This window comes from Anomaloglossus baeobatrachus, chromosome 2, assembly GCF_048569485.1.
Source record: "Anomaloglossus baeobatrachus isolate aAnoBae1 chromosome 2, aAnoBae1.hap1, whole genome shotgun sequence".
In the NCBI taxonomy this organism is placed as follows: Eukaryota; Metazoa; Chordata; class Amphibia; order Anura; family Aromobatidae; genus Anomaloglossus; species Anomaloglossus baeobatrachus.
Genome location: NC_134354.1, coordinates 737,733,280 through 737,747,607, shown reverse-complemented (window position 1 = coordinate 737,747,607; position 14,328 = coordinate 737,733,280). Strand labels below are relative to the sequence as shown.

General features: G+C 53.6%; 1 protein-coding gene across 1 annotated transcript in view; it reads right to left on the bottom strand.

Annotated features, from left to right (window-relative positions):
- Positions 1-3,652: 3,652 nt before the first annotated feature.
- Positions 3,653-14,328, bottom strand: part of CRYL1 (crystallin lambda 1) — a 214,394-nt gene continuing 203,718 nt past the window's right edge. Inside the window, exon 8 of the mRNA XM_075334644.1 lies at positions 3,653-5,500. Coding sequence (XP_075190759.1) covers positions 5,387-5,500 — 114 coding nt within the window. The 3' untranslated portion in view covers positions 3,653-5,386. The remainder of the gene's footprint in view (positions 5,501-14,328) is intronic.

Sequence of the window (14,328 nt, the reverse complement as noted above, 5' to 3'; positions counted from 1 at the left end):
AGATGGGAACATATATACCAGGATGGGGGATATATATACCAGAATGAGGGATATATTTACCAAGGAGGGGCTCAGGATGGGGACATATAAACCAAGATGGGCTCAGGATGGGGATATATTTACCAGCAGGCGGGACATATATAACAGGATGGGGTACCTATTTACTAGGAAGGGGCTCAGGATGGGGACATATACATCAGGATGGGCTCAGGATGGTGACATATTTAACAGGACAGAGGACATATTTACCAGGATTAGGGACATATACCTTGGATGGGGTACATATTTACGAGGAAGGGGCTCAGGATGACGACATGTGTACCAGGATGGGCTCAGTATGGTGACATATTTAACAAGATAGAGGACATATTTATCAGAATGGAGGACATATATCCCAAGAAGAGGCTCAGAATGGGGGACATATATACCAGGATGGGAAAGATATATATCAGGATGGGGGATATTACTACATAATAACAGGGGAGGAGAAGGCAACACATATGTCCTGATAGGATTTAGACTGCTACAATGACCCATATATCTGACCTACATGCAGAGGGGGTCCAGGTTCAAATTTTGCAGTGGGGCCCATCTAACTCTAGTTATGCCACAGTATGTGCCCCTTCTTACCATGAACAGGGAGAGGTAAGTGATCTCTCTCCCTGCCTCCTGAATGCTGCGATTGCATTGCTCGCAACATTCAGGGGGTTAAAATACCCGAAGTGGGGCGGGCACCGCTCCGGGCAGTGAGTGCTAGGTCCTGGCTGTAACATCAGCTGGAGATCTGGTAGCAATCACGGGTTTAGCCAAAAAAAAGCACAAAAAAGCAGGAAAAAAGGCAAGTGCAAAAATGCACAAAAGCAATAAAAATACACGTGTGACGCCCTGGCAAAGCCAGGTTGTCACAGAAAGAGTTAATCCTCCTTGGTAATCTGATCCCACACCGGTGCAGCAAGACAAACCACATCCCCCAGGGTAAGAGAAAAGCAGAGCAGAGGGGAGGGGCTGGAGCAGAGTGTTTGGAGAGGAGACAGAAGAGGAGTCTGGAGTTGTAGCTCCCAGGCTGATAGTGAAGCGTGCTCCGAGAGGGCCGGGACAGGCCGTAGTGAGGAAGGGGCCAGAGGTAGCCGGAGCAGGGTAGTGGCCCCTCGGTACCTAGGGTGACCCGGATCACTACAGGGGAGTGGATTCCCTCTTCCCGGCTGAGGAGAAAGAGGAAGAGAGTGGAGAGAAAGGCACCTGGCTGCAGGGAAAGAACAGGAGCTGCTGCACCGTGTGTGGAACACTAATACCCCCATACCGAAGGCTGCGGACACCGGCAATTCCTAGTTTACCAGTGACTCTGTGTGGAATACTTGTGAGTACGCCCGTGCCCTCGGGCATCGCACCGCAGCCCTGCGCCCTGCTCCCTGCTTACCCCATCACCGGGCCCCGGGACAACCAACCCCATACCCACGGAGGGGAGAAATAACATCTAGCTGCTCCATACCATCGCTCCCGGGATCCCAGTCCAGAGCAGCGGTGGTGTTCCAACCTCACCACAACCGTGGGTGGCGTCACGGAAAATCTCCCTTACCAAATCCCCTTTTACTGTGGAGCCTGGGATCACAGACCGGGTCACGCCACCGTGATACCCACAGAAGTGACCCTGTGGCCCGGATCTGAGTACCCCTGGTCCCCGGGCGACACATTTGGCATCACGAACAGGATCGAACCCATCCAGTTACCTGGAGGAAGTGCGCCTTGCCCCGTCCGTCAGCGGCGTCCCGCTGAGGAAAAATCCCGAAGTCCGCCATTTTAGCCGCCATTTTAGGCGCCAAAAACAACAGCTTGGCGCCTTCTTCTCCGAGCGGCGGGCGCGAAAAAGAGGCTCCGCCCCCTGAGAACGCGGGCGGAAGTGAAGCTCCGGAGGACCGGAAGCGAAAAGGGAAACTTTAAAAGTTGCTAGAAGGACTGCTCCCGAGTACCAAGGGGGAGCAGGAAGAAGGAACCGCAGTTTATGTGACTAGGACTGTAAATGCAGGGACGCCAGGACTTTGCCTAATTCCGTTCCTGGACAAGCAGTAGCCGCAACCCCGATGACATCTTACCCGGCTCCGGCAGTCCGCCCAGCCGCCACGGTGATGACGTCGGCTCCGGCAGTCCGCCCGGCCGCAACGGAGGTGGCACCAGATTGGATGTCTGCCCCAGATGTGGCGCCAGCCGCTCCCAGGTACCCCGTCATGGCTGTGGAGCAGCCGGAGTGCACCTGCAGAGAGGAGGAGCAGGCCAGTGAGAGATGGAGCCCTCGGCAGTTAGCGATGCCGGTTGTAGCCGGCGCCGAGGGAATCCAAGTAGGCCTGGCTTCTGAGCAGGAGGCAGAGCACGGAACCCGTGCCCCGTACTGGGAGTGGCGGCAGCGGCAGTGGTAGTGGAGAATGGACGGCTACCCACAAGTTAAAAAGTTGACTGTTTTATGGACTGTCACCCCTGTTGAGCGCCCTCAAGTTCAGGAGGAGGCCGTCTGCTCCGCAGGTGTGGGGTGGCAGAACAGTTTAAAGTTTTAGAAAACGTACCTCCCGATGTGGGAAGATGTATGACTGTAATGTGTTTATTTTCCCTTTTTCCAGTTTAATAAATGTTGGTGCCCAGACGGCCCGAGGACGGGCCATGTTTTACCAAGGGGGTGTGTGACGCCCTGGCAAAGCCAGGTTGTCACAGAAAGAGTTAATCCTCCTTGGTAATCTGATCCCACATCGGTGCAGCAAGACAAACCACATCCCCCAGGGTAAGAGAAAAGCAGAGCAGAGGGGAGGGGCTGGAGCAGAGTGTTTGGAGAGGAGACAGAAGAGGAGTCTGGAGTTGTAGCTCCCAGGCTGATAGTGAAGCGTGCTCCGAGAGGGCCGGGACAGGCCGTAGTGAGGAAGGGGCCAGAGGTAGCCGGAGCAGGGTAGTGGCCCCTCGGTACCTAGGGTGACCCGATCACTACAGGGGAGTGGATTCCCCGTTCCCGGCTGAGGAGAAAGAGGAAGAGAGTGGAGAGAAAGGCACCTGGCTGCAGGGAAAGAACAGGAGCTGCTGCACCGTGTGTGGGACACTAACACCCCCGTACCGAAGGCTGCGGACACCGGCAATTCCTAGTTTACCAGTGACTCTGTGTGGAATACTTGTGAGCACGCCCGTGCCCTCGGGCATCGCACCGCAGCCCTGTGCCCTGCTCCCTGCTTACCCCATCACCGGGCTTCGGGACAACCAACCCCCTACCCACGGAGGGGAGAAATAACATCTAGCTGCTCCATACCATCGCTCCCGGGATCCCCGTCCAGAGCAGCGGTGGTGTTCCAACCTCACCACAACCGTGGGTGGCGTCACGGAAAATCTCCCTTACCAAATCCCCTTTTACTGTGGAGCCTGGGATCACAGACCGGGTCACGCCACCGTGATACCCACAGAAGTGACCCTGTGGCCCGGATCGGAGTACCCCTGGTCCCCGGGCGACACACACGTTTTTTCAGCTGCTTTTTTCCTGCTAAAACATGCTTTTTATGTGCAGAAAAGAAGCTCACAAAAAAGCAACGTGGGCACATAGCCTAATAGTGAAAACTTGTCACTCTTATGTAGGAGCACATATAACAGACCTATGAGCTGCAGAGAACATTAAATAACAGAAGGGTAAAATCACATCCAACTTTAATGGAAAATTTTCAAAATACACAAAATACAGAAAATATTCTCAGATATGTGAAACGGAATGTGAATAATTGAGGCTGCTATTTTATCTGAGCTACCATTTACAGCATTTAGAGATTTGCTTTACGCCAGATACTTGGATAATAGGCATTAACTAGAAAGAACTCACTTCATTTATGGGAGAGTTGTGCTCTGTGATCTCTGCAAAACTCATTCTGCAGCCTGGAGAAGGAGATGATCTATGAACATCACCTATTGTGAATGATGGATTTTGCGTTATCTGTATATGTGTTACGTTTCATTACAATCATGCCTGTGGTAAGGAGACAACTGAGAAGTGATCTCTACATAATAGGAAGTATCAGTCCAATATGAGGCTCAGCAGGAGAATGAAAACTGCAAGTTTTCAGGATTTTATTTCAATCTAGAGACATCAAAGTATGAAAAAAGCACCAAAAATTATCAAAATGGGTTTCACATAAAAACTTGATTTAAACAATACGCAATTTTCTGATAACACATTCCCTCTAATTTAAGAGGTCAGCAGTGAATAAACTCGAAGACATTTACAAATCTAAAAAATGAGGGAAAAAAGTACATTTTTCTTTACTGAATTTGCTACAGTCTTAGAAAAAATGTTTCTTGTGGGAACATGGTCCAAATACGCCATTACTTTCCGCAGTATTCAATGAGAATATCAGTAGGCTTGTCCCAAACTTAAAAGAATAGGTACAAAACAAAGCTCCCAACAGGGATACTCTTTCGGAATGAGAAGTACAGATGGTTGAAGAGGAGCAAATTATTTCCTTTTATTTGACCATACTGCGTTTTGGGTAGGTGTTTACCTTTTTCCAGACTAGATTATCAGTTAATCTGAAAAGGGGGTGCACACTACACAAAATTCAAAAATGGAAGTTGAACCCTAAGGTTTGGGTGGAACTGGTCAACTATCTAATGTGTAAGGGGACCTCCTGATTCTCCACCGACAACATAAGGGAGGAACTGGAATTGTGCTGTTGGACTTTAACTATCCAATATTATTGTCCACTACTAACGGTACAATTAGGATTCTATCTGGTCACAAGAAAGGAATACATGCCAACTGTTGCGAACTTACTGAAACTGTAGCAATTTTTCAGAAATAGTTCCAGCAAATTCATGTTGTCCGAGGCCAAAAGTAATGGAGTTTATACAAATCCTGCCCACAAATGGTTTCTAGGCGGTATTGGGGATGGGACTAAAGCTTCCTTAAGTTGCCAGCACCAATATTGTTAACTATAGAAAGGTTAGGGCAAAAATATAGCACCTTGTAACAGGGTAGATGTTATCAACCCAATTTTGAAAGCACTTCCATGGTCATGCTCGGAGCACCTAGCAATCAGGAAGGTTTCTAATAATAAAAAAAGCAAATTCTCTAGTAAACAAAATGCAAAATCAGTAAAAAAAACCTTTATGATAGAAGAAATATTTTTTGATAAATGGTCCCTGTGTATAAGCTAATACTATACAGAAATGGCCTCTACGTAGGCACATAATCAAACATGAAGCACATAAAATCATGGTAGAAACATAAGATCTCACTCGAGTAATATTGCTCTGCAATATAAAAACACCAGAATGCCCTTTTTTTGGCAGCACATGTATGTATTCAAGCCAAAGGGCAGGGATTAACAAGTGCACTGAATGACATTTTGAATCATCTGGACGCAAACATGAATTAATTCTTTTTCAGTTCTTTCTTCAGCTTGGCTAGGTGACTCAGGCATGCATCCCTCCATTCTCTCCGTGCCTTAAGCTGGTCAGGTTTATCCGTTTGTTCCTCCCACAATGCCTGCAAAAGAATGAAATATGGATTGAATCATGCCTCGTTAAGTTGTTTCATATGGATACAACCCAGGCTACTGTTTTTATCCTACAATGTGGACATTATATATGAGTAGTAGCTGAATGTCTAAGAGAATGATGCAACAAGTAGGTCCACATTTCATCAGAACGTATATTGTGTTGGGTATTATACCGGATACTACTGAAAAGGATCTGCTTGTGATCAGTATGGCTAGAGTTCTGTATATAGCACGGAAAACCATTGCCTCGCATTGGAAGCAGTCTGCCCACCGATGGTGGAGGAGTTTATCAATAGTACTATACGGTAGGAGAAAAGGGTACCGTATTTTTCGGATTATAAGATGCCCTTTTCCTCCCAAAAATTTAGGAAGAAAATGAGAGGCGCGTCTTGTAATGTAAATATAGCTTACCGACAGGTGGAGAATGGGCGCTGTGCTGGGGGCTGTGCTGGCTGTGGTGGGGGCTATGCTGGCTGCAGTGGGTGTCACGGGCGGAGGAGGAGACGCCGCGCTCTCCCACTGCTCGGGTCCGGCTGCCGCGGCTGCTGCGGCCTGCTGCTGCTCGGTGGCTCGAGCGATGGGCCGGATCCCGGGGACTCTAACGGTGCTCCTCGCCCGTGAGTGAAAGGGGGTTGGTTGTGGGGATTGTTTATTGTCCGTGACGCCACCCACGGTTGTGGTGATTGAGTGAACACCACCGCTGCTCTGGCTGGGGAACCCGGGAGTGATGGTATGGAGCAGCCAGTTGTTGTTTTGCCCCTCCGTGGGTAGGGGTTGGTGATCCCGGGGCCCAGTGATGGAATTGAATGGTGGACAGGCGGGTATGGGGCCTGTGGAGGTGCAGGGGCGCAGGGGCAGCGCTGTGCCGCACGGCACGGAGGTACTCACTCAGCCAGTAAACACGACACAGTTCTCGGTAAACAAACGGCTGGTTGGACGGGTCCCTCGGACGGTTACGGTGCTGATGTTCCCTGCAGTTGACGGTGACGGTCTCTTGCCTGCACCTATGTGTAGTTGTTTGGTAACAATGGGTTCCCACCGGTAACCCACTCCCCAGCTTGGATATGAGCCGGAGGAGCTCCACTCTTGCCCGCAGGCGCTGGCCCTGGGAAACTGGTGCCTTGGCGGTGGCGGAGTCTCCCCTTAATGGTCGGACTGTTGCCTTCAAACGGGACTTGGTTGTTGGGAGACAGTCGTCCCCTTCACTGACGGATTTGGCAAATTATGGCGACTCCTAGCCTTGCCGGGATCCGAAAAGCCCCTGCCCTGGTGCTGACTGTTCTTCGTATACCGCTCCGGTACTGCCGGGTCACCACCCGTCCACGGTCCTTTCGGCAACCTCCGAGCAGCCTCTCCTGCCAACCTTGCTGTCTCAGTTCGGGGCACACACCCGGACCAACTTCAGGCCTCTTGCTGTCACTTTCTCTGTCACTTCTCTCACTTTCCTCCTTTACCACTTCACCAGCTTCACTCTCACTTCCTTTCACTTTCACTGCCCTAGCTGGACTCCTGGTTTTCCCGCCTCCAGAGCTGTGAACTCCTCGGTGGGTGGAGCCAACCGCCTGGCCCACCCCCTGGTGTGGACACCAGCCCCTGGAGGAAGGCAACAAGGATTTTAGTTTTGACTTTGTGTGTACCTGCAGGGAATGTGGGGTGCGTGTGGTGTTGTGACCTGTGACCCCTGGCTTGCCCAGGGCGTCACATTCCCCCTTAGCAAAACGCAGACCGTCCTCGGGCTGCCCGTCCAACACCGGTTTTATTTTCCTTTTTGTTTTTCTGTGAAAATAGAAAAAACGGTAACATGTTTACAATTAAAATAACTTCTTCCCACATCGGGAGGTACTCTTACTTAAACGGTTTCAAACGGTGTACGGTTACGGTCTCCGCTCTCTCCCACCCAAGTAACCTCGCCCTGATGCTGCCCCTAAAGCCCAGGCAGCACCCCTTGACCCCAGTCCTGCACCAAGTCACCCGAACGAGATCTGTCCTTCCCCTCCAGAGGGTAGCCACCGGTTCCTGTGGTGGCTGGGCCCCAGCCGGCTCCACTGCGGGCCCTCCCTCCAACCTGCCGGAGGCGGCAACTGCGGAAACGGTAACGGTAGCACAATTTATTTACATTCCACTTAACGTTTGTGGTTGCCCTGCAAGTTCACGGGCTTGTCCATAAGGAGTCCCTTATGCAACTTTTTTAACGGTCCCCACGGGGACAACGGTGCCGGCAACGCCCGGTTTTCCCAATCACGGTGCAAATCAGATGACTGTTCGGTTCTATTTACTTATCATCATTTTTCAAACAAACACCAACAAACTTCCTCCCCCCTTTTAAAGGACGGTTTCCCTGTACCTAAGTGGGGGTCTACCTAGGTTGGGACGGGTGGACCTCCGGGGTCCAGTGTAAGTAGGGCTAGGCGGTGGGGTAGAGGGAACAATCAGTTCCTCCTCCCTGCTATCGTGTAGGGCAGGCGGAGGCATAGGGGAGTTGGGTACAGGTTCATCCTTGGGCACTGGTACTGACTCACGGCTGACCGCTTCCATCACATCTTCATCCACGGGTTGTGGGAACAGTATCACTGGAAGTATCACCGCGCCGTTCTGTGTAGGCCAGTCCGCTGGGAAGTCTCCCATCGCAGTGTGGATCACCTCTTTTGCCTTCTCTGCTGATCGGGGAACCGGTACTTCGGCCGCCGCTCTTAATGCTGGGGGGCACCTTTTCAGATGGTCCCGGGAAACGGTGGCCAAAGTGCCCCCTTGGTCACGACTGATTTGATAGGCCTTCCCATCTTCCCATCCTGTGGGCTGTATGACGTACGGACTTTGTTCCCACTGATCATCCAGCTTGTGGGTTCTCCTCTTCCGCTTCAGTACGACATCTCCGGGTTGAAAAGGGCCAGCAGACGCCTTTTGATTGAAGCGCTGCTCCTGCAGTTCCCGACTCCGACTCAAGTTCTTCTCCACATATTCTTGAATCTGCCGGTATTGTACCCTCCGCCGAGTTTCCCATTCAGCTGTCGAAGGGAGTGCTTCTGGGGCCCCCAATCCCATTTCCAGGTCCACCGGCAGTCGGCCGGGGCAAGCCCTCATCAGATATGCTGGTGTGCACTTCGTTGAACTGGACGGGATGTTGTTGTACAGATCAACCAAGTCGGGTAGCTTCTCTGGCCACAGGTTCCGCTCTTCCAGCGGTAACGTCTTGAGGAGTCCCAGGACCAAATGGTTCATTTTCTCACACATGCCGTTGTTCTGGGCATAGTAAGGGGTGGTCCGAATCTTCTTACAGCCGTACAACTGGCAGAACTCATGGAACACCTCTGCTTCAAAAGCCGGGCCTTGGTCAGTAAGCACCTTTTCTGGGTATCCATGTGGTCGGCAGAAATAAGCCTGGAACGCTCTAGCGGCAGTACGACCAGTTAGGTCCTTGACTGGGACAACCACCATAAATCTTGAATAGTGGTCTACTATGGTCAACGCGTAGGCGTACCCACTTCGGCTGGGGGTGAGCTTGACATGGTCCAGGGCGACCAGCTCCAGCGGCTGATGAGTGATGATCGGGTGTAGGGGCGCCCTCTGGCTAGCCTCGTCCTTCCTCCTTAGCGTGCAAGGACCGCACTCTCGGCACCAGGCTTCCACCAACTCCCGCATCCCGCTCCAATAGAACCGCTTCCTCAACAGCATTTCCAGCTTCTTCCATCCGAAGTGTCCGGCACCATCATGGTATGCCCGCAAAACAGTGGATACATCAGCTTGGGGAATAACCAACTGGCAGATTTTCTCATGAGTCTTCGGGTGGATCAGCTCGCGGTACAGCTTCCCTTGATGTAGATACAGCCGTTTCCGTTCCTTCCACAAGCGTTGGGCTTCAGCTGGGGCGGCAGGGTCCATTCCAGTAGCGCCTTGTTCCACCAGGGTCTTGACGAGGCGGACAGCCGGCGCCTGGTTTTGAGCTTCCTGCCACTCTTGACTGGGCTGTGGATCCAGGTCCACCCGTTGTTGGTGAACATGTACCTTCTCAGTTGGCGGCTGGTGAAATGCAGGCAACTCGATCTCTTCGAGGTCGTCATCCTCGCCCCCTTCTTCCGACAAGTGGGGCATCCGAGAGAGTGCATCAGCATTGATGTTGACACGACCAGCCCTGTATTTGATGGTGAAGTCATAATTGGCTAGTCTGGCCACCCACCGCTGCTCCAACGCGCCCAACTTGGCCGTGTCCAGGTGAGTCAACGGGTTGTTATCCGTGAAAGCGGTGAATTTTGCTGCGGCCAAGTAGTGGCGGAACCGCTCTGTGATAGCCCACACCAGTGCCAGGAGCTCGAGCTTGAAGGAGCTGTAGTTCTCAGGGTTCCTTTCAGTTGGCCGGAGCTTTCGGCTAGCATAAGCAATCACTTTCTCCTTCCCATCCTGGACCTGAGACAGGACTGCCCCTAATCCCACATTGCTGGCGTCTGTGTAGAGGATGAATGGGCAGCCATAGTCGGGGTACGCTAGGACCTCTTCTCCGGTCAAAGCCGCTTTCAGCTGGCAGAAGGATTCCTCATGCCCTTCCTCCCACACCAGCCGGGCTCCGATGGGTCTAGCACCTTTGGTCTGTCCCACGAGGAGGTCTTGCATGGGGGCAGCCATCTTCGTGTACCCCTTGATGAAGCGCCTGTAGTACCCCACCAGACCCAGGAACTGCCTTACTTCTCTCACTGTGGTTGGTCTCGGCCAGCCTTGGATGACAGTGATCTTCTCAGGGTCGGGAGCGACACCTTCCGCACTCACCACATGGCCCAGGTACTGCACTCTGGGTTTCAGCAGGTGACACTTGGAGGGCTTCAACTTCATCCCGTATTTAGCAAGGGAAGCGAACACCTCGGCCAGGTGCTCCAGATGGGCTTCATACGTCTGGGAGTACACAATCACATCATCTAAGTATAACAGGACGGTCTCGAAGTTGAGATGTCCCAGACAGCACTCCATCAGCCGTTGGAAGGTTCCTGGGGCGTTGCACAGCCCGAACGGCATACTATTGAATTCACAGAGCCCCATTGGAGTAGTGAAGGCGGTTTTCTCCCGGTCCTCCGGTGCCACGGCCACCTGCCAGTATCCGCTGGTAAGGTCAAGGGTAGAGAAGTAATTTGCAGTTCTCAGTGCGGCCAGAGACTCTTCAATACGGGGCAGCGGATAAGCATCTTTATGCGTTATCTGGTTAATCTTCCGGTAGTCCACACACATCCGCATGGTGCCATCCTTCTTCTTGACCAGCACCAACGGGGCAGCCCAGGGACTACAGCTGTCCCGAATAACCCCTGCCTCCTTCATGTTCCTCAACATATCTTTGGCGCACTGATAATGCGCAGGGGGAATAGGCCTGTACCTCTCTTTGATAGGGGGGTGCTCACCGGTGGGGATGTGGTGTTGGACCCCCTTAATCTGCCCAAAGTCTAAGGGATGTTTGCTGAAAACTTGCTCATACTCCCGCACCACCCTGTACACCCCCTCTTTGTGATGTGTAGGGGTATCGTCAGTGCCCACATGTAGCTGTTGGTGCCACTCATTTAACTCCCCTTGAGGCAGGTGAGTGCTGGCAGTAGGTGGAGAGACCGGGGGAGCTGCCTCATGAATCGTGTGGGGATCTAGGGTGAGCAGTTTGGCAAGGGTAGCATACCGGGGAAGCCTGACTTCTTCCTCCCCACAATTCAGCACCCTCACGGGCACTCTCCCCTTCTTTACATCTACCACCCCTCGGGCGGCCATTACGATGGGCCAGTGTTCAGAGGGCATGGGCTCTATCATGGCAGGGTAGTCACGCCCCTGGGGTCCCACTGCCGCTCTACACCAAATCATCATTTCACTCCTAGGGGGTACAATCAATGGAGCAGCATCCATCACTCTCACTCCACCAATCTCTCCTCCTGTTGAGTTCACATGTTGGCGGTACATCAAGGCTCGGATCTCACGCTGTACAGCTCTCTGTCGGCTTCCCGCCGCCGTGGCGGCCAACTGCTGCAGTAGGGCCAACACATCACCCATACACTGCTCCATCACATTGGTTCCTAGCACTATCTTCGGGTTATGGTCACTGGGTTCGTTCATAATCACAATCATACCCTGGTGTTGCAGTTCAGCTCGCCCCACAGTCATAGCCACTTGTTTATACCCCACTTGGGTCAATGGAAGTCCATCAGCGGCAATCAATGTTATACTAGTATCGGGGGGTGCCAGCTCGTCTGTCCCCCAATACCGCTGGTATAATGTGTAGGGTATGGTGGTTACCTGTGATCCAGTGTCCAAAAGAGCCATCACCGGTATGCCGTCCACAGCCACGGGGATGATGGGTCGGGGACCGATGTACTGGTCCCGCCAGTCTGGGGGGCCACGTGGTTCTACTCCTGAGGATTGGCCCGTGGCCCCAGGGGTTGCTCGTTTAACGGGCACTGTCGGAAGTAATGGCCAGGCTTATTGCACTTGTAGTAGCAGGTTGAAGGTCTGCTCCGTGGGTTGCTAGCACCTTTCCGCTGCATCCAGGGAACATCTTCAGGGCTGTCGGCGAGCTGGATCCTGGGTGGAGGCTGGGACCTGGTCAAAGGCTGAAGTGCAGCGAGAATCTTGGCGAGGTCTCCATCCATTCGACGGACTTGGGCTGCCAGTTCTTCCATTGTGCTGCTGGGGGCTGTAGGCCGTGGAGAGGCTGGTGGAGCAGGGGCCACTGTGACAGGGGCTGTCTCAATTGGCCACGGAGCTGACTCCGAGATTTCTGAAGCTGGGGGCTGCAGTGCTTTAATGGCCCGTTCCTTTAATACAGCAAAGTCCACATCAGGGTGTTCCAGGGCCCACAGCCGGAGCTGTTTGCGATCATCAGAGGACCTCATCCCCTGCACGAATTGCTCTACTAACATCTTGTTGCTGTCCGCCTCATTGATAGTGTCTACCCGCTTTAGGGTGCGAAGAGCGGTTTGCAGGCGTAAAGCGTAGTCCCGAATGCTATCCGCAGGCCGTTGCCGGCATTGGTAAAACTGCATCCTCAGCTTAGCTTCGGTACGGGTCTCAAAGGCCGTCTGTAGCTTCTCAAAGATGGTGGTTACAGAGAGCCGGTCCCCCTCGGCCCAGGTCTCCGCTTCCTGCTCAGCCGCGCTGGTTAACTGGCCCAGCACTACCGCTGCACGTTGCTTATCAGTCAGGGGGTACAATTCCAAAAGCGGATTAAGTTTTTTCCGGAAGACCTGTAAAGCATCAGGTTTCCCGTCATACTGCGGTAGCCAGGTAGCTCCAGGAGCATAGAGCAAGGAGAACGGCATCACCTGAGCGAGAGCGGGGGCCGCGGCACCTCCCGCCAGCACGGCCGGGACTTGGGCAGGCCCATTCCCATCCACAGGTGCCACTGCGGCTGGGACCACCGCTCCTCCAGCGGCTCTGTCAGGCGCAGACATCTTGTTTCCGTCCCCCTTAGCTTCTTTCCGGCCCCTCCTCTATCGGGGCGGGGTTTTGGCCTTCGCGCCTCTGCTACTCGAGAAGACGCTCGAGCGGGAACTCTTCGCGCCAAGATGGCGGCTTCTGAAATTTTCTGGCCGGACACCTCCGGCGGTAACAAGGCGCACCTCTACCAGATGGCAGAGCGGTAAGATCCTGTTCGTGACGCCAAGTTGTCGCGGGCGGAGGGGGGACGCCGCACTCTCCCACTGCTCGGGTCCGGCTGCCGCGGCTGCTGCGGCCTGCTGCTGCTCGGTGGCTCGAGCGATGGGCCGGATCCCGGGGACTCTAGCGGCGCTCCTCGCCCGTGAGTGAAAGGGGGTTGGTTGTGGGGATTGTTTATTGTCCGTGACGCCTCCCACCGTTGTGGTGATTGAGTGTACACTACCGCTGCTCTGGCTGGGGAACCCGGGAGTGATGGTATGGAGCAGCCAGTTGTTGTTTTGCCCCTCCGTGGGTAGGGGTTGGTGATCCCGGGGCCCAGTGATGGAATTGGATGGTGGACAGGCGGGTATGGGGCCTGTGGAGGTGCAGGGGCGCAGGGGCAGCCAGTAAACATGACACAGTTCTCGGTAAACAAACGGCTGGTTGGACGGGTCCCTCGGACGATTACGGTGCTGATGTTCCCTGCAGTTGACAGTGACGTCTCTTCCCTGCACCTATGTGTAGTTGTTTGGTAACGATGGGTTCCCACCGGTAACCCGCTCCCCAGCTTGGATATGAGCCGGAGGAGCTCCACTCTTGCCCGCAGGCGCTGGCCCTGGGAAACTGGTGCCTTGGTGGTGGCGGTGTCTCCCCTTAATGGTCGGACTGTTGCCTTCAAACGGGACTTGGTTGTTGGGAGACAGTCGTCCCCTTCACTGACGGATTTGGCAAATTATGGCGACTCCTAGCCTTGCCGGGATCCGAAAAGCCCCTGCCCTGGTGCTGACTGTTCTTCGTATACCGCTCCGGTACCACCGGGTCACCACCCGTCCACGGTCCTTTGAGCAGCCTCTCCTGCAGACGGTCACCGCCGTCTGCCAACCTTGCTGTCTCAGTCCGGGGCACACACCCGGACCAACTTCAGGCTTCTTGCTGTCACTTTCTCTGTCACTTCTCTCACTTTCCTCCTTTACCACTTCACCAGCTTCACTCTCACTTCCTTTCACTGCCCTAGCTGGACTCCTGGTTTTCCCGCCTCCAGAGCTGTGAACTCCTCGGTGGGTGGAGCCAACCGCCTGGCCCACCCCCTGGTGTGGACACCAGCCCCTGGAGGAAGGCAACAAGGATTTTAGTTTTGACTTTGTGTGTACCTGCAGGGAATGTGGGGTGCGTGTGGTGTTGTGACCTGTGACCCCTGGCTTGCCCAGGGCATCACAGTGGGGGC